General features: G+C 45.7%; 1 protein-coding gene across 2 annotated transcripts in view; it reads right to left on the bottom strand.

The window, feature by feature from the left end:
- PTPRA (protein tyrosine phosphatase receptor type A) overlaps nucleotides 1-24,808 on the bottom strand; it is a 570,283-nt gene that overhangs the window by 170,861 nt on the left and 374,614 nt on the right. For both annotated transcript variants that reach the window (XM_069204801.1, XM_069204809.1), the window contains 3 exons: nucleotides 21,792-21,889; nucleotides 3,853-3,972; nucleotides 2,218-2,384 (listed from right to left, as the gene is read on the bottom strand). In XM_069204801.1, the coding sequence (XP_069060902.1) occupies nucleotides 2,218-2,384; nucleotides 3,853-3,972; nucleotides 21,792-21,889 (385 nt within the window). The remainder of the gene's footprint in view (nucleotides 1-2,217; nucleotides 2,385-3,852; nucleotides 3,973-21,791; nucleotides 21,890-24,808) is intronic.

Genomic DNA, 24,808 nt, shown 5'->3' with positions numbered 1-24,808 from the left:
GAGGAGAGTCTCCAGTGGCCTGGCTGTTAGCTCGATTTTGAGCTGTGTTAGCTATGACTGAATCAGGTGGGCCTGACACCTAATTTATTTTTGTTCAGAGGGAGCAGTTTGCACTTTTTGTCCACTCTAGGCATAATAATCCTAGGGCTCCTTAAACATTTCATCTGTGTGACGAAGCATGCCAGTGAGCATTAGGAGGAACTGAATATCCCTGTGTGTGGAAGTAAGGGTATCAAATAGGAATTCCTGTTTGATAAGGTCTCTATGCAATTCCACAATATCAAAAGCCGCTGCTCGTGCCAGTACTTGCTGGTATGAAATAGGGTACTCTGGTGGTGAGGGGCGTGTGGGGTCGAGGTCTGGATCATTAGAGGGGATAGGGTCGGGATCATAAGCATTCCAAGGGTCTGGGTCGTGTTGTGGCCCAGCTAAATGCCCCCCAGCAAATAGAGGGGAACCCGGAGGAGTATAATCTCCCAGTAAAGGTGAAGCGAGAGAAGGGGAGGAAGACGGAGGGGAAGAAGGAGGTAAAGAAGGTGGAGTAGGAAGTGGGGGAAGAGGTGGTGAAGGCCTAAAAGGTGAATTAGTGGCCTTTTCCTTACTTCTTTTCTTCTGAGGTGGAGGAATGGCCAAAAAGTCCTGGAAGGAAAGCTTCCTTTTTAAAAGTACAGGTGATGATGCAATAATACATCCTGTACCCTACTGAATTTGGAGGCGGAGCTGACAAGCATCCATAGCCCCAGTATAGGCTTCACAGAAGAAGTGGTAGCCGAAGACAGGCCCAGTCTCTAGTTGGACGATCTCGGCTCTGTTTGTTTTGCAGATTGAAGATTTCAGTCGGTACAATTTGGTCGGCACCGGAATGGAGGCTGGAGGTGTTCAGCTCGGAGCCAAAGCTTGGATCCAGACAGACAAATTCTCGGGTCGATGAAAAGGAAGTCAAAGGCGAGAAAGGTGCCATGGTCTTGGCAGATGGTTTTGGTGCCGAGCCAGAAAGCGGGGCAGCCGAAGTAGCCTATCGGTTCTGACCATGACCTGGAGGTCGTGACAGACTGGCAACCTTGAGAAGGGGCTCTCTGACAGTTTTTTGGTGGTCAGGAGGGGCACAGTACCCACAGGTTGTGCAGAGATGATTTCATGGCTTTCAATGTCTGAGGCTCTCCTGAATGGAGAGGATCTCCTGCTCCTCCTGTGCGTGCTCATCAGGAAAGATGTCCGGGGTGTCATCTGGAGTCTTATGCACCATTTCCAATTGACATGCTCTTTGGTCCGAAGGATCTTCTTCGATCGGAAAGATTTGCAGGTGTCACAGGTAGCCTGTTGATGATCGGGGGAGAGGCAAAGATTACACACCAGATGGTGGTCGGAGTGTGGAAATTTTGCGTGGCACAGAGGGTAGAAGCAGAATGGTGTCCATTCCATCAGGTTAGCATGTCCATCGGTGCAGTGTGGAAAATAGGCCCGAGCTGGGCGTAGACTACGCAAAGGGCATGCAGTCGGTACCCGAACCGATGAGTCAAGGCGAGCGCTAAGGTGGGAGAATCGTAAGCAAGAACAATAATGTCAAAAGAGGGTAAGATAGGAGAAAGATTTTGAACTGGAGTGAGCCAAAACAGCGAAGACACATGTCCGAACCAGATGACGGAAAGAAAACAATCCAGCACAGAGGTCGATGCCTATGTGCAATATCACAGAGAGGAGTCGCCGCTCGATCCAGTGACTTGGAAAACTTTTCGGAAGAAAAACAACTTGTGCCACTCCGGACCAAACACTGGATGGCAGGAGTTTGCGTAACATGTGTATCTGCAGCCACATATGCCATCAAACAGTCATCATCACTTTTTCCAGTTAAATTCAATTTAATGAAAATACGGCGCTAAATGGTCATTCAATGGTGAAACATTAAGTGAGACGTTTAAACCTGCACAATGAACAAACATGCTTCCTATGCATGTTGAAAATGGTACTGGGATACCAAACACTTTTTTAGAAAATGTTCCATTTCTAAAAGTATAGCGATCAAACAAATTAGGGTGAGGGAATGATTAGCGCTTGGGAAGGTGAGGGCCCTTCACTGTGGTAGTGAAAATGTCTGATGCAGAAAACAACTCTAGATGCCAGTGTTTGCCTTTCTATGTACAAATATCAGGAGTCCGTATGCTTCATGATTAAAAGAATGGAGAGAAAGAACGTTAGAGGAAAAAGGCTTCAACAAACCTGCAGTGTACAACGATCGCTCCTGCATATTGGGGGTTACATGTTTTTACTTTTTTCAGGAATTTCAGCATACCAATCGGCGTGAATGGAACCCCAAAGTCAGGCCAGCTGGTAAAGTGAAACTGAGTGACAAGTCGCTGTGGCTTCTTGTTGGTAACATCTCCAACCTGGGAGTCAATGAAAAACTGAACATAAGTATATCATTGTGGCTGAGAAGCACAGATTTCTGCAGGAGCCCCATAAGACAGGCAGTACAAAACGAGAAATGGGGATGAATTGAGGAATGAAATATGTCCACCAATTTTAACTGTTTACTCAATTTGTTTTTTTCCCCCCCGAGTTTCATAAAATAAAGTTCAACCTAAGAATAAGTTAGAATTCCCACCTAGTGAGGCAGAACATGGACAATTACACAGATGAGGTGGATCAACCGAAAAGGGCACCAACACAATCCTGGGGATTGGAGAGACATGAATCACATGAAGGCACATTCTGGTAGTGTTAAAAGAGTGTGTGAAGGGAAGACAAAGGTGGGTGGAAATAGTGACAAAGGTAACAAAGCCTAGATGATGTGGATGGGAAAGGATGGCAGACCTGACAGCAAAATACAAGTAGCAAGAAGTCCTAGCTGAGAAATATGCATCACTTATACCAAACATATTAATGGTAAGTACTGACAGAAGGAGCAAGCAAGTTGATTGCAGGTCTGACATACTAGGAAAGGAGCAGTGTCTGGGACGTTCTATTAATTAAATGGATTTTACACAGCATTACAGTGTTTAGGTAGGACTGCCATACCAGGATATTCGGCTCGGCAGGGGTAGTGGAGTGGGTGCTGATGGACATTGTTCAGTGCTGAACATGTAAATGTCGCATAGCAGAGTTGGGAGAAGATGGTGGACTGCAATACAGCATACAAAAGAATGCTTTGCAGGAATAGCAGGGAAAAGGAATAAGAGCTGGTATCCAGCCAAAGGATCAATTTGACTGTGAAAAGATGACAGAACATGTGAATGGATGGGACAGTGGGGCCTGAATACTCGCTGGAGAGGTCTAACAGCAAGGGTGTAGACACGTGACAACAGGTAAATGGCAGGAACAATCAGGAAATTATAGAACTCTGGAGCCAAGGCGTTTTTGTGGGATGTGGTCAAACAAGGTTGAGACACTTTGAGCAGGTGTATGACTGGGGTTATACATTACATTTATTTAAGAGAATGACAATCAGGCATTTTACAAGCCTGTTTAAATCACACAATGAATTACAATGTAGGACATTATAGGTCACAGATAATGAATTTTTTGGTTAATACCATACTGAGATTTCATAGGCTTCCCACTGCAATTAATCATAAATAAATATTATTTAGACTGGTATGCAATCAGTATTGCTAAATTCTCTTTTTTTTCCTCTAGTACTTTTACAAATACTTTCAAAAAATCTGCTGTCCTTCAAATATAGAGCAACATTTAGCTAACTCTTTTTACAAAACACTATGGACTCCTGGGCTGAATAAATATGTCTGCTGCAAACAGATGACGTCTAATAATTAATGCAGTGTGTGCAAAATGAAATCTTCTATCTTCAACTCCCCGAGTGAGATTTTATAGATCAGTGAACAAACAAAAGACTACCTGTTGAATGCAGAACTTCCGAATTGTGTAATCGACCAACACAGTCATATCTTCCACCGAAACTCTAATATTTCCATATGTCCAACAGCCCTGATCAGGCCAATACTGAGCACATTTACACTGCAAAATAAAAAATAAATAAAATTACAAAAGCATGAGCCACAAAATTATACAGATACAACTACACTCCTTAAGCAGTAAACAGGGTGTGAAGCTGTTTTTTTTTTTTTTTTTTTTTTTTAAGTTGAAGAGCTCATTTAAATTACGAAAATGCACCTAATACATCGAGTTGGACAGTTCCCAAGTGTGAGGAACAGTCATATCACAAAATCAACTAATCTGAAATTATGTATACATGCAGTTATTCAAGCCAATCAAATCAGAAATGACATTCAATGTTAAATAGCCAGCACACTTCCTGAATTCAGTGAAACACATCAGGATGACAAACTCAGTAATTTTTGTCCGACCCCAAAAGATTTGTTTAGAAGCATTTCTAAATTGTAATAATTTAGCACCGAGATTTCCAAAGATAAGTATGGAAAGTGTCACTTACCCAGTGTACATCTGTTCGTGGCATTAGTCGCTGCAGATTCACATGCTGTGCATAGTCCGCCGTCTGGTGTTGGGTCGGAGTGTTACAAGTTGTTTTTCTTCGAAGAAGTCTTTTCGAGTCACGAGACCGAGGGACTCCTCCTACTTTGGTTCCATTGCGCATGGGCGTCGACTCCATGTTAGATTGTTTTCCCCGCAGAGGGTGAGGTAGGAGTTGTTTGTTAGTAATAGTGTCCATGCAATGGAGTGAATAAGTATGTACCTATCTAAGATTTAATATATTTACAAATGTACAAAGTTGAAGCTAACTTCCAAACGGCTACAGGCTCCCGGGGAGGTGGGTGGGCACATGTGAATCTTCAGCGACTGATGCCACGAACAGATGTACACTGGGTAAGTGACATTTTCAGTTCGATGGCATCTGTCGCTGTAGATACACATGTTGTGCATAGACTAGTAAGCAGTTATCTCCCCAAAAGCGGTAGCTCAGCCTGTAGGAGTGGAAGTAGTCTGAAATAAGGTTCTTAGTACAGCTTGACCTACTGTGGCTTGTTGTGCTGATAGCACGTCTACACAGTAGTGCTTGGTAAATGTGTGAGGCGTAGACCATGTGGCTGCCTTACATATTTCGTGCATTGGAATATTCCCTAGGAAGGCCATGGTAGCGCCTTTCTTTCTGGTTGAGTGTGCCCTTGGTGTAATGGGCAGTTGTCTTTTTGCTTTAAGGTAGCAGATTTGGATGCACTTAACTATCCATCTGGCTATACCCTGTTTCGATATTGGGTTTCCTGCGTGAGGTTTTTGAAATGCAATAAACAGTTGTTTTGTTTTCCTAATTAGTTTTGTTCTGTCAATGTAGTACATTAGTGCTCTTTTGATGTCTAATGTATGTAGTGCTCTTTCAGCTATTGAGTCTGGCTGTGGAAAGAACACTGGCAATTCTACAGTTTGATTTAAGTGGAACTGTGAGATGACCTTTGGTAAGAATTTTGGGTTGGTTCTTAGAACTACCTTATTTTTGTGTATTTGTATAAATGGTTCTTGTATAGTAAATGCCTGAATTTCACTTACTCTTCTTAGAGATGTAATGGCAATGAGAAATGCAACTTTCCACGTTAAGTATTGCATTTCACAAGAATGCATGGGTTTGAAAGGTGGACCCATGAGCCTTGTCAAGACAATGTTGAGGTTCCATGAAGGAACAGGTGGTGTCCTTGGTGGTATTCTCTTTAGGCCCTCTATAAACGCTTTAATGACAGGTATTCTAAATAGGGAAGTTGAATGAGTAATCTGCAGGTAAGCAGATATTGCTGCAAGATGTATTTTTATGGAATTAAAAGCTAGATTTGATTTTTGTAGATGTAGTAAATATCCTACTACATCTTTTGGAGATGCATGCAATGGTTGGACTTGATTATTATGGCAGTAACAAACAAATCTTTTCCATTTACTTGCATAGCAGTGTCTAGTTGATGGCCTTCTAGCTTGTTTTATGACCTCCATACATTCTTGTGTGAGGTTCAAGTGTCCAAATTCTAGGATTTCAGGAGCCAAATTGCTAGATTCAGCGATGCTGGGTTTGGATGCCTGATCTGTTGTTTGTGTTGTGTTAACAGATCTGGCCTGTTGGGTAGTTTGACATGAGGTACTACTGACAGGTCTAGTAGTGTGGTGTACCAAGGTTGTCTTGCCCATGTTGGTGCTATTAGTATGAGTTTGAGTTTGTTTTGACTCAATCTGTTTACTAGATATGGAAGGAGAGGGAGAGGGGGAAAGTGTACGCAAATATCCCTGACCAGCTCATCCATAACGCATTGCCCTGAGACTGATCTTGTGGGTACCTGGATGCGAAGTTTTGGCATTTTGAGTTTTCTTTTGTTGCGAATAGATCTATTTGAGGTGTTCCCCAAATTTGGAAGTAAGTGTTCAGGATTTGGGGGTGAATTTCCCATTTGTGGACCTGTTGGTGATCCTGAGAGAGATTGTCTGCTAGCTGGTTCTGGATCCCTGGAATAAACTGTGCTATTAGGCGAATGTGGTTGTGAATTGCCCAATGCCATATTTGTTGTGTGAGGAGACACAACTGTGTCGAGTGTGTTCCCCCCTGTTTGTTTAAATAATACATTGTCGTCATGTTGTCTGTTTTGACAAGAATGTATTTGTGGGTTATCATTGGTTGGAATGCTTTTAACGCTAGAAATACTGCTAATAATTCTAGGTGATTTATATGAAACTTTCTTTGATGTACGTCCCATTGTCCTTGGATGCTGTGTTGATTGAGGTGTGCTCCCCACCCTGTCATGGAAGCATCTGTTGTTATCACGTATTGTGGCACTGGGTCTTGGAAAGGCCGCCCTTTGTTTAAATTTGTACTGTTCCACCATAGAAACGAGATGTATGTTTGGCGGTCTATCAACACCAGATCTAGAAGGTGACCCTGTGCATGTGACCATTGTGATGCTAGGCACTGTTGTAAGGGCCGCATGTGCAATCTTGCGTTTGGGACAATGGCTATGCATGAGGACATCATGCCTAGGAGTTTTAAGACCATCTTTGCGTGTATCTTTTGTGTTGGATACATAGCTTGTATCACCTTGTGAAATTTTTTAACCCTTTGTGGACTTGGAGTGGCTATCCCTTTTGTTGTGTTGATTGTCGCTCCTAAGTATTGCTGTGTTTGACACGGCAAAAGGTGTGACTTTGCATAGTTGATGGAGAAACCCAGTTTGTAAAGGGTTTGTATAACATAATCTGTGTGGTGTAAACAGTTTGTTAGCGAGTTGGTTTTGATTAGCCAATCGTCTAGGTACGGGAACACGTGTATTTGCTGCCTCCTGATATGTGCAGCTACTACTGCTAGACATTTTGTAAAGACTCTTGGTGCTGTCGTTATTCCGAATGGCAACACTTTGAATTGGTAATGTATTCCTTCGAATACGAACCTTAGATATTTCCTGTGCGAGGGATGTATCGGTATATGGAAATACGCGTCTTTTAGATCTAACGTTGTCATGTAGTCTTGCTGTTTCAGTAGTGGTATTACGTCTTGTAACGTAACCATGTGAAAGTGGTCTGATTTGATGTAGGTGTTTAGTGTTCTGAGATCCAATATTGGTCTCAGACTTTTGTCCTTTTTCGGTATTAGGAAGTACAGTGAGTAAACTCCTGTGTTCTTTTGTGTTTTTGGTACTAATTCTATTGTGTCTTTTTGCAGTAATGCTTGAACTTCTAGTCCTAGAAGGTCTACATGCTGTTTGGACATCTTGTGTGTTTTTGGTGGGACGTTTGGAGGGAGTTGGAGAAATTCTATGCAATAACCATGTTGGATAATTGCTAAGACCCAAGTGTCTGTTGTTATCTCCTCCCAAGATTGGTAGAACTGGCTTAGTCTTCCCCCCACTGGTGTTGTGTGAAGGGGTTGAGTGACTTGTGAGTCACTGCTTGTTTTGAGGGGTTTTTGGCCCTTGAAATTTTCCCCGGTTTCTTGGGAATTGGCCCCCTCTGTATTGGCCCCGAAAGCCTCCCCTTTGATACTGTCCCTGGTAGGTAGACGGTGTTGTTTGTGAGGTGCTGGCTTGTGTGGCTTGACCTCGAAACCCTCCTCTGAAAGTAGTTTTGCGAAATGTGCCAAATGTGCCTCTGCCCTGCGGGGAATAGAGTGCGCCCATGGCTTTAGCTGTGTCAGTGTCTTTCTTTAATTTTTCAATTGCCGTGTCCACTTCTGGTCCAAACAATTGTTGTTCATTGAACGGCATATTGAGCACTGCCTGTTGTATCTCAGGTTTGAAGCCGGATGTGTGCAGCCATGCGTGCCTCCTTATCGTTACAGCAGTATTTATAGTTCTTGCAGCTGTATCTGCTGCATCCATAGAAGAACGGATTTGGTTGCTGGATATGTTTTGTCCCTCTTCAACCACTTGTTTTGCCCGTTTTTGGAATTCTTTGGGGAGGTGCTCGATGAGATGTTGCATCTCGTCCCAATGGGCTCTGTCATATCTCGCTAGGAGTGCCTGCGAGTTGGCGATGCGCCACTGATTTGCAGCTTGTACTGCAACCCTTTTACCGGCTGCATCAAACTTCCGGCTCTCCTTGTCTGGAGGTGGTGCGTCGCCTGATGTGTGCGAGTTGGCTCTTTTACGAGCTGCTCCTACGACAACTGAATCTGGTGTCAGTTGTGACGTAATAAAAGCAGGGTCTGTGGGTGGTGCCTTGTATTTCTTCTCCACCCTTGGGGGTATTGCTCTGCTTTTAACTGGCTCCTTAAAGATTTGTTTAGCGTGCCTTAGCATTCCCGGGAGCATAGGAAGGCTTTGATAATTGCTATGGGTGGAGGACAGGGTGTTAAAAAGGATCCTCAATAGGCTCTGAATGGAGCGATACGTTATGAAACTCTGCTGCCCTAGCTACCACCTGAGCATACGCTGTACTGTCCTCTGGTGGTGAGGGCTTAGTGGGGTACGACTCAGGGCTATTGTCCGATACTGGGGCGTCATAGAGATCCCATGTGTCCTTGTCATCTTGGCTCATTGTGGTATGAGCTGGTGATTGTGACGGAGTCTGTGCCGGTGATATATGAGTTGCCGGTGGTGGAGAGGGTGGTGGAGTTACCTTCTTCACCACTTTTGCTTGTGGTGTTTTTTCTTGTTGTTGGAAATCTAGTTTCCTTTTTCTTCTGATTGGGGGAAGGGTGCTGATCTTCCCTGTACCACTTTGTATAAAGATCTGCTTTTGCGTGTGATCTACAGCTGTTGTTTGTAATTCCTCCTCAAACCTGTGTTTTTGAAGTTGGGAGGACAGTGATTGTTCCTCTGAGTAGGAACTGGCTTTCGGTTCGGTTGCTGGGCGTTTTGGCACCGAAACCGTGTCTTTTGTTGTTTTCGGCTCCGAAGAGATTTTCCTCTTTTTCGGTGTCGTACCTTCTTGGCGTCGACCATCTTCGGTGCCGCTGTCTCGGTGTCGACCCTTTTCTGCGGCAGTTTCTCGGTCCCGAGATTGCTGCGTGCCTGTGTCTCGACCTGAGTCGGACGATCTCGGCACCAGCTCGCCCTTTTTCGGTGCCGATGGGCGGTCACCTACTTTATGGGTTGAGCCATGGCCTGTCGGCAGTGGCGTCCCCTGGGCTTTGTCTGTTTTTCTGTGTGATGCTTGTTTCGACGTCTTACTCACGGTTTCTTCGACGTCGAATTCTTCGGAATCCGATTCGTGGATGGAGAATGTTTCTTCTTCTCCCTCTTCCTCGAACCGTTGTTGTCCTGTCGGCGTGGACGCCATCTGCAACCTTCTGGCTCTTCGGTCTCGGAGCGTTTTTCTCGACCGAAACGCTCGACAGGCCTCACACGTTTCTTCTTTGTGCTCGGGTGACAGGCACAAGTTACAGACCAAATGTTGGTCTGTATAGGGATATTTACTGTGGCATTTAGGACAGAATCGGAACGGGGTCCGTTCCATCAGTCTTGATGTTGCACGCGGTCGGGCCGACCAGGCCCCGACGGGGGATCGAAATTACCCCAAAGGGCTACCGGAGCTCTTCAAGATTCGGTGTCGATTCTAATCTAACCCGATACCGAACGAAACAATACCGACGAATTTTCCGTTGATTCTGACTAACTTTCTGAACCGAAACACGGAGCGAAAAGGAACACGTCCGAACCCGATGGCGGAAAAAAAACAATCTAACATGGAGTCGACGCCCATGCGCAATGGAACCAAAGTAGGAGGAGTCCCTCGGTCTTGTGACTCGAAAAGACTTCTTCGAAGAAAAACAACTTGTAACACTCCGACCCAACACCAGACGGCGGACTATGCACAGCATGTGTATCTGCAGCTACACATGCCACCGAACGTTAGGTTACAGAGGAAAACAAACCATACACCAGGCTGCATCACGACCTCTCTCTGAGGAATGAAGAGCAAGTTACTTACCGTCGGTAACAGTCTTTCTTGTGGAAACTCTAATGGCAGCCTCCTCACCTTAGACTATCAGGAGCCAGACTGATCTGGAGTTTTTCTGCAGCCACTGCTAGGAGGGGCTGTGTGGCTCTGTATTAAAACTATACTCCCCCCAGAGTGACTCAACAGACTGCATAAAAGCGACACCCAATGCGTAAACATCAATTCCATGTCTTTTCCCTTGCTGCGCCCACAGATGTAGAGAATGAACTACTATTGATAACAGCGTGCTGTACTTTTTAATATTTTTAAAATGCAGCTACAACACAGAAGCGGGCAGCTGAAGGGTACTGAATAGCAGGCAGCAGATATTATCTACTAGAAAGAGTATTAACGAAGTTAAGTAACCTGCACTTCTAAGGGACACTTCTAACAGTAGAGCCCTCACGTTAGAGCTTAGGTGGAGGAACTGAAGTGTGGGCTCAGACCAAAATGTCTTGCAGAACCGAGAAGTGTCTGTCCTGCTGAACCTGGCTGTTACGACAGTAGTGCTTCGTAAACATGTGCACAGATGCCACATTGCAGCCTGCTAAAGGTCAAGGACAGGCAGTCTTCACACCGACCCAGTGGTAGAGGCCTTGGCTCTGGTGAAATTGGCCCTCCGGCTACACTTCTTAGCCACTGCTTAGCAGATCTTAAAACAGAGAATTTTGCACCTCAACAACATACTCAACTGCACCACCTTCACCTTTTTGTGCTTCAGCAAACCACACAAAAAGTTGTTTGTCCACTAGATGGTCCCAAGTATTCTCTATGTAAAAGCTCAAAACCAGCTGAGTCCAAATGATAAAGTATCTTCTCTGTCGAAGGATGAAACAATCACTGGTAGAGTGATGGATTGCCTCACGTGGAATGGATTAACTATTTTCAGTAAGAAGGATGCCCAAGCCCACAGCAGCCATTTATCTGGAATAAAACATGGTGTAGGGCAGTTGCACTGTCAGAGTCAACAGTTACTTTAAATGATGGGCTCATGAAATTGCAATAACAAAAATCAGTCTTCATGGACAGAAGACGCAGTGAGCAGCTTTGCATAGGCTTGAAAGACACACTAGTAATGTCCTGTCCCACTGTGGCATTACAAACTGTTTGGGAGGAAACATGCATATAAAATGTTTAAAAAAACACCAGGTTATCTAAATAAAGATTGGTGGTCAGCAAACATAAAAAGGCAGAAAGGGCTAGTGTCCACTTCAAAGGCCATGCTGGGCTAACAATAAACTAAACCCAGGAACCATACCAGGTTGCAAACTTGACCAAGTGCACAGTGTAGACTGATTTTATGGAGGGATGTCGGACAGCAGGGATGGAATCTACCATGTCTGGTGGCAGACTGAAAATGGATAACTTCTGCCCTTTAGTCTCCGCACATGAAAGTATACGATTCAAGTTGAGGGACCGTGACCCACTGCTTCTGGGAACAGAGGTTCTCATGAAGAGGTAGCCTGATTCGAGGACAGAGGCTTATGCTCGGGCGCTCTGGGTACCACACTCTCCTGTCCCAATCCGGGGCAACCAGAATGACTTGGGCCCAGTTGTTCTTGGCAGGGGAGGTAGCATAGGAGGGTGTACAGGAGTCTTTTCTTCCATTTCAGTGAGAAAGCAGTTCATAATCAGTGTTCTTTATGAATCTCCAATGTTGTCCAAATCGTTGATTCTGCACATTCGACTGAGGCAAAAAAATAGAATACTGGCAAAAGATGCTCTATTGCACCTTGGAATGCAGAGGTTTCAATTTACCAAACAGACAACATCTGCTGGGTTCATCCGCTCCGGCATACAGAGACCCTGCCAGGTGCTTAAATATTCAGCAACCAGCATCACAGCCTGGCGCTTTAGCCACCACCAGAGGAACAAAGTCTTCTGTCACAGGACCCAACTCTGCCCTGCTTCGTGCAGCTGCCATGTTGTTGATGTTGTCCATGAGAACCTGTATCCACTTCAACTGATGCACGGCAAGAAGGCTTGCAAGGCCAGATGAATTATCTGTACCTCCAAAATGTTGATGTGGAGATGGCCCTCAACTGAAGACAAGAGCCTTGTCATCTCCGAGTGATCTGAGGTCACATCCCCTCCCACCACCCCAACCTCCAAAACAGCAGGGATGACTATCAACTCTGGTTGGGGGAGGGAGAGTTGCCTGCCGCAGGAGAAAGTGGTACTTGTCAGCCACTACTGCAAATCTTGAGCCGTTTCCTCAGCAACCTGGATAGTGTCATAAAGGTGGCCCCAATTCTGAGCCCACTGGGATTTCAAGTTTCATTGAAGTGCCCCCATGTGCCACCTGGTATGCTTGAACATCTCGAATCAAATGGTGCATGTGTGTACCAACCTGACTGACTACGTTCACAGATCTCAGTACCAAGCTGAGGGGACGAAAAGTAAGAATGGCAAAGGCATCAAGCCTTGTGGATTCCCTGTGTTGGCTGGAAATGAGTTAGGGTTCACTTTAGTGGTTCAGGTCTGGACAGTAAAGCTTTCACTGAAGTGGGGTGCTGGTGGGAAAATCCCAGTCACCAGGCACCAGTGTACATCTGGCCACCTACCTGTTCAGAAGCAGGCAAAAACATGGTTTTCAACAAAGTAGCCATCGAAGTATCTGTGAGGGTATCATTAAAGTGGAGTAGGGGTTCAGATGCTGACAGAAGGCTGTCGGAGTCAATGGGGTGGGGCCAGCTATATTTTGAGTACTTAAGCAGCTCTCCGAAATGCTGCTGCAAACAAGGCACTTTCTTCAGTTGGGGGCTGAGTGGCGAGCCAAGCTCAGTGGCAGGGCAGGTATCAGGCTAACTGGAGTTCTCGAAATCCAGATATAACGCATAATTATTGTAATGTGGAGGGGGCAATTCACCCTGTTCCGCTACCACCATCTCCAAAAAGATGGTGTTACCTACTTTGGCACAGGGCCAGAAAGAACAATCAATAAGAGAATGAAACCTCTGCTGACGTGGATGTGACATAGGATTGGGGTCTGGGTGCATGACAACAGTTTGGGCGTTTGTAAGCTGATAATAAAACACTGGGATGGAAGTCTGTACATGGGCCCAGTAACCTTTCCAGAGGGGCCAGACAGCACCAGAGAGGTACCTGCTAGACTTACCCTGATTAAAGACCCCTTTGGTTTTGTAACACAGATCCTGTGGCACACCTTCGGTTAAGGCCACTGAAACTTTGCAGCATGATCTCTTTAAAAGCCTCTATCTGCTGCTGGATCAACGGCCCAGGAGCTGCACTGGGCTCAACTGTGGGATTAGCTCCGTTGCCGCGGACCTCGATGGAGTGTGGCTGACATCTTGATGCCCTAACCTCTTCCCTCTAAAGTCAGAATGGCAGGATGAACTAGAGTTCACATTCCATTTTTATGCTTGTGCTTGGACTTAGAGTACTTTGAGTGGAAAGTTGACCAAAAGTGGCAACAGCCTCATGAGAAGGACTGAGACTGGGCCTGCAATTTGGAGGGGGTGCTAAGAGAAGGGCGAAACTTCAAAGGCAAATCGATATGCCTTTCGTTACTGAAACACTTTCAGATGCATGAGGTTTATCACATAACTTTCCGTCCTGTGCTGTGCCCAGGCACCCTCTATGGGTTCCTGATGGACATGTGTTCCCTATAGGGTGGAGGCCAAAGGAATCAAACTGAGACCTGGTCATGTTTCTTTAACACCATCACAAGTTAACATTTCCCCTAATATCACCAGATTTCCCCCTCGCCTATCTGTTACAGCGAAAGCACGTTTCAAGATTTAGAAATTCAAGGCTTGTGTTTTTATCCGGTATGTAGGGCCATCACCACATGAGGCTTTAATGGCATCACACAGTACAAATATCAATGTCTTTTCAGGATGCTTTCCATCAACATATTTTAAGATGTTGACAGCTCATCCCCAAGCTAGTCCAATTTGTTCTTCCTGCTACTGTAGACATTTAAGACATCAAGACACTCCGGAGCCATTGCCTTGATCCGCTGATTATATTCCGATCCACTCTCCTTAATTTCAAAGGTTTTATAATAAACATACATAATTAGCATGACTAGGAGTCTCAAAAATGTTGATTCTAAGAGACTGGGACTACGGTTTATTCAAAGCCTTGAACAAACCACGGTATATCTGCCTAATCGCAGACATCACACAATTTTAGAAATGTCATCACATCACCAAATTCGGCATAGACACAATTATATTCCAGAACAACATTTTCACAATGGGAGATTCCTTTAAAGGGGATCATAGTCATTGTCCCAGTAGTAACTAATAGGGAATGTATTTTGTCTACATGCACCTTGGATACTACATAAGGGAGTACGTTTGTACACTGACTTAATCAAATATTAAAAAGGTATAATAAAAGATGTGACTGAAAAATTTAGTATCTACACAGAGGGTGCTCAGAATAATTGTGACAGTGGTGTGCCCATGGTGTAGTACAAAACACGCGATGCACATTAAACCCGGTGTAATACATTGAACTTCCAAGCTAAACCGAATCATAGTAGGTCTAAAGCAATATATGTACACTCAGGCTTACACAAGTTTGCAAAGAAGTTAGTCCAATACAGTTGTAGTCAATGTTTCAACCCTTGTGGCAAAAACAAAATCAGCCAGTCTCATTAGCTGGCCTCAACAGATAGCTTGTCACTTCACCGCAGGTTTTAATTAATCTTTATTTGCAAAGATAAGCAATAATATATTGGGAAAGACACAAACAGCCCACAGAATGAAGAATGTTAATTTGCTACAGGATGATTGTACCTAAAGGCTCAGCTGACACTATCCGGTGCACAGGATGAAAGGTTAGTCAGCATGACTTGCTAGGAAGCCCCCACATAGCAGGTAGCAGGAACCCATTCTGTGTCTGCAGTGAACTAAGTTTCAGTTCTCAGGAAGACCCAGACAAGAAATGCTTGCCTTTATTCTGATGTCTTATCACTTACATCCTGGTGGAACAAAGGTAAGTCATATTTTGTAACTGTTTACCAAAAGTTGCAATGACTGGTAATGAAAATGTCACTTACCCAGTGTACATCTGTTCGTGGCATCAGTCGCAGTAGATTTGCATGTTCTGCAATAGCTCGCCATCTGGTGTTGGGCCGGAGTGTTACAAGTTGTTTTTCTTCGAAGAAGTCTTTCGAGTCACGGGACCGAGTGACTCCTCCTTTTGTCTCCATTGCGCATGGGCGTCGACTCCATCTTCGATTGTTTTTCCCCGCAGAGGGTGAGGTAGGAGTTGAATTGTAGTAATAGTGCCCATGCAATGGAGTGACTAAGTATGCACCTATTTAAGGTTGAGATGATACATATATAAATAATTGAAGGTAACTTCCAAACTGCTACAGGCTCCCGGGGAGGCGGGTGGGCACATGCGAATCTACTGCGACTGATGCCACGAACAGATGTACACTGGGTAAGTGACATTTTCAGTTCGATGGCATCTGTCGCTGTAGATACGCATGTTCTGCATAGACTAGTAAGCAGTTATTTCCCCAAAAGCGGTGGATCAGCCTGTAGGAGTGGAAGTAGTCTGAAATAATGTTCTTAATACAGCTTGACCTACTGTGGCTTGTTGTGCGGATAACACGTCTACACAGTAGTGCTTGGTGAATGTGTGAGGCGTAGACCATGTGGCTGCCTTACATATTTCTTGCATTGGGATGTTTCCTAGAAAGGCCATGGTAGCACCTTTCTTTCTGGTTGAGGGTGCCCTTGGTGTAATGGGCAGCTGTCGTTTAGCTTTAAGGTAGCAGATTTGGATGCATTTAACTATCCATCTGGCTATACCTTGTTTTGAAATTGGGTTTCCTGCATGAGGTTTTTGAAATGCAATAAAGAGTTGTTTAGTCTTTCTGATGTTTTTTGTTCTGTCAATGTAATACATCAATGCTCTTTTGACATCTAATGTATGTAGCGCCCTTTCAGCTACGGTATCTGGCTGTGGAAAGAACACTGGAAGTTCCACTGTTTGATTTAGATGGAACGGTGAAATAACCTTTGGCAAAAATTTAGGATTGGTCCTTAAGACGACTTTATTTTTGTGTAGTTGTATAAAAGGTTCCTGTATTGTAAACGCCTGAATCTCGCTTACTCTTCTTAGGGAAGTAATGGCGATGAGAAATGCCACCTTCCAGGTTAGGAACTGTATGTCGCAGGAGTGCATGGGTTCAAAAGGTGGACCCATAAGTCTAGTTAGGACAACATTTAGGTTCCATGAAGGAACAGGTAGTGTTCTTGGTGGTATAATTCTCCTAAGGCCCTCCATGAATGCTTTAATGACTGGTATCTTATATAGGGAAGTTGAATAGGTAGTCTGCAGGTATGCAGAAATTGCTGCAAGGTGTATTTTAATGGAAGAGAAAGCTAGGTTAGATTTTTGTAAGTGAAGCAAGTAACCCACTACATGTTCTGGAGTTGTGTGTAATGGTTGTATTTGATTAATATGGCAGTAGCAAACAAACCTCTTCCATTTACTTGCATAACAGTGCCTGGTGGATGGCCTTCTGGCCTGTTTTATGACTTCCATACATTCTTGGGTAAGTTGTAAGTGCCCGAATTCTAGGATTTCAGGAGCCAGATTGCTAGATTCAGCGATGCTGGATCTGGGTGTCTGATCTTTTGGTTGTGCTGTGTCAACAGATCTGGCCTGTTGGGCAATTTGATGCAGGGTACCACTGATAGGTCTAGCAGCGTTGTGTACCAGGGTTGCCTTGCCCAAGTTGGTGCTATCAATATGAGTTTGAGTTTGCTTTGACTGAGTTTGTTTACCAGGTAAGGAAGGAGAGGGAGAGGAGGAAAAGCGTAAGCAAATATCCCTGACCAGTTCATCCATAGGGCATTGCCTTGGGATTGTTTGTGTGGGTATCTGGATGCGAAGTTTTGGCATTTTGCGTTCTCCCGTGTCGCAAACAAGTCTATCTGAGGTGGTCCCCAGAGTTTGAAATAAGTGTTCAGAATTTGGGGGTGAATTTCCCATTCGTGGACCTGTTGATGATCTCGAGAGAGATTGTCTGCGAGTTGATTTTGGATCCCTGGTATAAACTGTGCTATTAGGCGAATTTGGTTGTGAATTGCCCAATGCCAAATTTTTTGTGCTAGCAGGCTTAACTGCGTGGAGTGCGTCCCCCCCTGCTTGTTTAGATAATACATTGTTGTCATGTTGTCTGTTTTGACGAGAATGTATTTGTGAACTATTATTGGTTGGAAGGCTTTTAGTGCTTGAAAAACTGCTAGAAGTTCTAGGTGATTGATATGCAGTTTTGTTTGATGTACGTTCCATTGTCCTTGTATGCTGTGTTGATCGAGGTGTGCTCCCCACCCTGTCATGGAAGCATCTGTTATTACGTATTGTGGCACTGGGTCTTGGAAAGGCCGCCCCTTGTTTAAATTTATGTTGTTCCACCACAGAAGCGAGAGGTAAGTTTGGCGGTCTATTAACACCAGATCTAGAAGGTGACCCTGTGCTTGAGACCACTGTGATGCTAGGCATTGTTGTAAGGGCCTCATGTGCAGTCTTGCGTTTGGGACAATGGCTATGCATGAAGACATCATGCCTAGGAGTTGTAATACCATCTTTGCCTGTATCTTTTGTGTTGGATACATGCGTTGTATGATGGTGTTGAAATTTAGAATTCTTTGTGGACTTGGAGTGGCTACTCCCTTTGATGTGTCTATTATGGCTCCTATGTATTGTTGTACCTTGCGCGGCAGAATGTTGGATTTTGTAAAGTTGACGGTGAACCCGAGTTTGAAGAGGGTTTGTATGATCTGATTTGTGTGATTTGAGCACTGTATGAACGAATGGGCCTTGATTAGCCAGTCGTCCAAATATGGGAACACATGTATTTGCTGCCTTCTTATGTGTGCAGCGACTACCGCTAGACATTTGGTAAAGACTCTTGGTGCGGTTGTTAATCCGAAAGGCAGTACCTTGAATTGGTAATGTATTCCTTTGAATACAAACCTTAGGTATTTCCTGTGCGATGGGTGTATTGGTATATGGAAATAAGCATCCTTGAGGTCTAAAGTTGCCATGTAGTCGTGTAGTTTTAGCAATGGCAATACTTCTTGTAGTGTGACCATGTGGAAGTGGTCTGATTTGATGAAAGTGTTCACTACTCTGAGGTCTAGGATTGGTCTCAGTGTTTTGTCCTTCTTTGGTATCAGAAAGTACAGTGAGTAAACTCCTGTGTTTATTTGTGTGTTTGGCACTAATTCGATTGCATTCTTTTGCAATAGTGCCTGCACTTCTATCTCCAGGAGATTGGAATGGTGTGTTGTTAGATTTTGTGCTTTTGGTGGTATGTTTGGAGGGAATTGTAGAAATTCTATGCAATAACCATGTTGGATAATTGCTAGAACCCAAGTGTCTGTAGTGATTTTCTCCCATGCTTTGTAATAATGACCTATTCTTCCCCCCACTGGTGTTGTGTGGAGGGGGTGAGTGACATGTGAGTCACTGTTTAGTAGTAGGGGTTTTGGGGCTTTGAAATCTCCCTCTATTTCTAGGGAATTGCCCTCCTCTATATTGTCCCCGAAAACCTCCTCTGTACTGTCCCTGGTAACTGGACGGTGTGGCTTGTGAGGTGCTGGCTTGTGTGCTTTGACCCCGAAACCCCCCTCGAAAGGGCGTTTTACGGAATGTGCTGTAATTCCCTCTGCTCTGCGGGGAGTAGAGTGCGCCCATGGCTTTGGCAGTGTCTGTATCTTTTTTGAGTTTCTCAATCGCTGTGTCCACTTCTGGACCGAACAGTTCTTTTTCATTAAAAGGCATATTGAGAACTGCTTGTTGAATCTCTGGTTTAAATCCAGACGTTCGGAGCCATGCATGCCTTCTGATAGTTACAGATGTATTAATTGTCCGTGCAGCTGTATCTGCAGCGTCCATGGAGGAGCGTATCTGGTTGTTGGAGATGGTCTGTCCCTCTTCAACCACTTGTTTTGCCCTATTTTGTAAGTCCTTGGGCAGATGTTCAATGAGATGTTGCATCTCGTCCCAGTGGGCTCTGTCATAGCGCGCAAGTAGTGCCTGGGAGTTCGCGATGCGCCACTGGTTTGCAGCTTGTGCTGCGACTCTTTTACCAGCTGCATCGAACTTGCGGCTTTCTTTATCTGGGGGTGGTGCATCTCCAGATGTGTGAGAGTTGGCCCTTTTCTTAGCTGCTCCTACAACGACAGAGTCTGGTGGCAGTTGTGTAGTGATGAAAACCGGGTCCGTAGGAGGCGGCTTATACTTTTTTTCCACCCTTGGTGTGATTGTCCTACTTTTGACCGGCTCCTTAAAGATGTCTTTTGCGTGCCGGAGCATACCAGGGAGCATAGGCAGGCTTTGGTATGAGCTGTGGGTGGAGGAGAGTGTGTTGAATAAGAAATCATCCTCGACCTGTTCTGAGTGGAGGCTTACGTGGTGAAATTGTGCTGCTCTAGCCACCACTTGAGAGTACGCGGTGCTGTCTTCTGGTGGAGATGGCTTTGTAGGGTATGCCTCCGGACTGTTATCTGACACTGGGGCGTCATATAGGTCCCATGCGTCCTGATCTTGGTCACCCTGGCTCATGGTGGTGTGAGCTGGGGAGTGTGATGGAGTTTGTGCTGGTGAAACGTTAATCACGGGCGGAGGAGAGGGTGGTGGTGTAACTCTTTTCACCACTTTTGGTTGTGGTGTTTGTTCCGTCTGGAACTCCAACCTTCTCTTTCTCCTAATGGGGGGAAGGGTGCTTATTTTTCCTGTCCCCTGCTGAATGAAGATACGCTTTTGCGTATGGTCTACATCAGTTGCTTGTAGCTCTTCCTCAAACCTATGCTTCTGCATTTGGGAGGTTAGCGAGTGCTCTTCTGTATAAGAGCCTGAAGCTGGGTCGCTTGCAGTCTGTTTCGGCATCGAAACTTTGTCTGCGTGTTTTTTCGGCTCCGAGGTGACTTTTTTCCTTTTCGGGGCCGAAACCTCTCGGCGTCGATCTGTTTCGGTGCCGCTGTCTCGGCGTCGAGCCGTGTCCACACCAGCATCTGGGTGTCGAGGCTTGTCTCCAGCACTTTCTCGGTCCCGAGAAGGCTGCGTGCCGGTGTCTCGACCGGAGTCGGACGATCTCGGCACTGTTTGGGCCTTTTTCGGTGCCGACGGTCGGTCACCGATTTTATGGGTCGAGCCATGGCCTGGTGGCAGTGGCGTCCCCTGGGCCTTGTAAATGTTCCTTTGAGTGGATTTCGACGTCTTACTCACGGTTTGTGTATCGTCGAATCCTTCGGAGTCTGAGTCTTGGATCGAGAAGGTACCTTCCTCTTCTTGTTCCTCGAACTCCCGTTGGGCTGTCGGAGCGGACGCCATCTGAAGTCTTCTGGCTCGACGGTCTCGGAGTGTTTTTCGGGACCGGAACGCACGACAGGCCTCGCAGGTGTCTTCGCTGTGCTCAGGTGACAGGCACAGGTTGCAGACCAAGTGTTGGTCTGTGTAGGGGTATTTATTGTGGCATTTGGGGCAGAAACGGAACGGGGTCCGTTCCATCGGCGTTCTTCAGCACGCGGTCGGGCCGACCAGGCCCCGACGGAGGATCGAAAAAACTACCCCGAAGGGCACCGGAGCTCTCCGATCTTCGATGCAGTGTGGAATCTAAGTACGCCGATCCCGAACGCAACAATACCGACGAAAATCTTCCGAAATTAGCTAATTTTCCGTTCCGAAACTCGGAGCGACAGGAACACGTCCGAACCCGATGGCGGAAAAAAAACAATCGAAGATGGAGTCGACGCCCATGCGCAATGGAGACAAAAGGAGGAGTCACTCGGTCCCGTGACTCGAAAGACTTCTTCGAAGAAAAACAACTTGTAACACTCCGGCCCAACACCAGATGGCGAGCTATTGCAGAACATGTGTATCTACAGCGACAGATGCCATCGAACATACAGTACCACACCCACAAGAGTCACACCCTGTGTAGGGAGTTGTGAAACAGAAGTTCCATTAATGCCACATCAACATCTCTTGGTTTCCACAGACTTTAAGCTCATTTTCATAAATCTGGTATACTGCGTTATTCAGGATTAACCATCTCTGTGACTCTGAAGCTAGAGACTCTTATATTTACAGCTATGTCCAAAGCAGCAATTAAAGGACACCAGGAAAGATTGTGGTGGGATCTGCAATCCAGTACACTGCTTATGTGGACTACCACCAGAATGCGAGGTTTCCAGCGGCGTCACTGGCTCACTGTAGATATGCGTGAGTCTAGCGTGTTCAACAAATAATTAAGATCAAAAAAATATGTTGTAAAATGTGCTAATTAAGTCAGTAACTAATTTGACTACCAACATGACTGTACCCGTTGCAAAACTCTTCTGCTACCTTTTCAATTGACTGGAGGTCAGTGCCCCTCTAAAGAGATCAAGATAAAGCAGAAATAAGATGGAAAAATAAGAACTGAAAGGTCTAGGGCTGCAGTTCACACTTACCTCCTTCCTTTCTTTCAGATTGGTAACCATGACAATCGTTGCAGTGTTCTGCTCCCAAATCATTCTCCAGAAGTCATTGACAGTTTCTTCTTTTGGTCCTGCGGGTTTAAAAAAATCCATTAAATGACATGCCCTTTACTTTTTTTTAGTGCAGCTAAGTGAGCGTTTGAGATCATATGAAAATACTGTGACATGTGTGCCCTGCTTCCACAGTTCCCATGCCGGTGTATCGCAAGTCTGATTCAGAGCGTCTATGTCTAGATGTAGTGTGTCCTAATGCGAAAAGTTGAGTGCTGGGGACAAGGTGAGGAGACAGAGATATGGGATGCTAAAGCGAGCATGATGTACCCTCTGTGAAGGACATGGTACCAGAAAGGTGTGCTAAACTGAAGAACCATTGAATCGTTTTTCATATGTTGTCTTCTCTGATTTTGTATTTGTAGAATGACACAAGCTGTAACTCGAGATTTGGTGTGATGGCCATAGATGAGCATTGATTTGGTCTGGTGAACATTATGCGGCATCTCTGCAAGCTACAGGCTGTGCTAGATTGTTTAAAGTGTGGAGGTGTTACATATTTATACATTCACAGCTTATGAGGCCCACTCAGATGGGATATATACAGATAGCTGAAATTTACTCAGATGATCTTTTTGAGGTTCACTGAGCTGTAGTGTTCGGAGATATTCAGTAGTAGCTCAGAACTACTCAGAACACAGAGCCCTTCTGCAACATGCAGTGATATAACAGTTGAAAAATACTGGGATCATAATGTGCACAATACAACAATCAACTGATAGGTAAGAATGATTGAGAATATGCACCCACTTTTGAGGTCTATCCATATGTTCGCAGACATGTGTATATAACCTCAGAATAACTGAGTTCACACCACTTCAAAGGTCCGTCCATGTTAGATGGATAAGGGTGGTTGAGGAAATCCTTGCTAATTTTAAGTCAGTGTAGAAAGTTGGCTCTGTATGTGCTATTTCAAAGTAAGGAATAGCATGCACAGAGTCCAAGGGTTCCCCTTAGAGGTAAGATAGTGGCAAAAAGAGATAATACTAATGCTCTATTTTGTGGTAGTGTGGTCGAGCAGTAGGCTTATCAAAGGAGTAGTGTTAAGCATTTGTTGTACATACACACAGGCAATAAATGAGGAACACACACTCAGAGACAATTCCAAGCCAATAGGTTTTTGTATAGAAAAATATATTTTCTTAGTTTATTTTAAGAACCACAGGTTCAAATTCTACATGTAATATCTATACATAGTATTGTTAGTTCTTGCAGGTAAGTAACCCACCTACAGGGTTCAGATTTGGGTCCAAGGTAGCCCACCGTTGGGGGTTCAGGGCAACCCCAAAGTCACCACACCAGCAGCTCAGGGCCAGTCAGGTGCAGAGGTCAAAGAGGTGCCCAAAACACATAGGCTTCAATGGAGAGAAGGGGGTGCCCCGGTTCCGGTCTGCCAGCAGGTAAGTACCTGCGTCTTCAGAGGGCAGACCAGGGGGGTTTTGTAGGGCACCGGGGGGGACACAAGTCAGCACAGAAAGTACACCCTCAGCAGCGCGGGGGCGGCCGGGTGCAGTGTGCAAACACGCGTCGGGTTTGTAATGGTTTTCAATAGGAGACCAAGGGGTCTCTTCAGCGGTGCAGGCAGGCAAGGGGGGGGGGGGGGGGGGGGGGCTCCTCGGGGTAGCCACCACCTGGGCAAGGGAGAGGGCCTCCTGGGGGTCACTCCTGCACTGGAGTTCCGATCCTTCAGGTCCTGGGGGCTGCGGGTGCAGGGTCTTTTCCAGGCGTCGGGATTTCAGAGTCAGGCAGTCGCGGTCAGGGGGAGCCTCGGAATTCCCTCTGCAGGCGTCGCTGTGGGAGCTCAGGGGGGACAACTTTGGTTACTCACGGTCTTGGAGTCGCCGGAGGGTCCTCCCTGAGGTGTTGGTTCTCCACCAGTCGAGTCGGGGTCGCCGGGTGCAGTGTTGCAAGTCTCACGCTTCTTGCGGGGATTTGCAGGGGTCTTTAAATCTGCTCCTCTGTAACAAAGTTGCAGTCTTTTTGGAACAGGGCCGCTGTCCTCGGGAGTTTCTAGTCTTTCTTGAAGGAGGGCAGTCCTCTGAGGATTCAGAGGTCGCTGGTCCTGGGGAAAGCGCCGCTGGAGCAGGTTTCTTTAGAAGGCAGGAGACAGGCCGGTAGGACCGGGGCCAAAGCAGTTGGTGTCTTTTCTTCTTCTGCAGGGGTCTTCCAGCTCAGCAGTCCTCTTCTTCTTGTAAGTTGCAGGAATCTAAATTCTTAGGTTCAGGGGAGCCCTTAAATACTAAATTTAAGGGTGTGTTTAGGTCTGGGGGGTTAGTAGCCAATGGCTACTAGCCCTGAGGGTGGGTACACCCTCTTTGTGCCTCCTCCCAAGGGGAGGGGGTCACAATCCTATCCCTATTGGGGGAATCCTCTATCTGCAAGATGGAGGATTTCTAAAAGTTAGAGTCACTTCAGCTCAGGACACCTTAGGGGCTGTCCTGACTGGCCAGTGACTCCTCCTTGTTATTCTCATTATTTCCTCCGGCCTTGCCGCCAAAAGTGGGGCCGTGGCCGGAGGGGGTGGGCAACTCCACTAGCTGGAGTGCCCTGCGGTGCTGGAACAAAGGGGGTGAGCCTTTGAGGCTCACCGCCAGGTGTTACAGCTCCTGCCTGGGGGAGGTGTTAGCATCTCCACCCAGTGCAGGCTTTGTTACTGGCCTCAGAGTGACAAAGGCACTCTCCCCATGGGGCCAGCAACATGTCTCGGTTGTGGCAGGCTGCTGGAACCAGTCAGCCTACACAGGTAGTTGGTTAAAGTTTCAGAGGGCACCACTAAGGTGCCCTCTGGGGTGTATTTTACAATAAAATGTACACTGGCATCAGTGTGCATTTATTGTGCTGAGAAGTTTGATACCAAACTTCCCAGTTTTCAGTGTAGCCATTATGGTGCTGTGGAGTTCGTGTTTGACAGACTCCCAGACCATATACTCTTATGGCTA

The sequence above is a fragment of the Pleurodeles waltl genome, chromosome 1_2 (genome assembly GCF_031143425.1).
Source record: "Pleurodeles waltl isolate 20211129_DDA chromosome 1_2, aPleWal1.hap1.20221129, whole genome shotgun sequence".
Classification (NCBI taxonomy): domain Eukaryota; kingdom Metazoa; phylum Chordata; class Amphibia; order Caudata; family Salamandridae; genus Pleurodeles; species Pleurodeles waltl.
The sequence above is the reverse complement of the archived record's forward strand: the minus strand, read 5'-3'. Positions and strand labels throughout refer to the sequence as shown.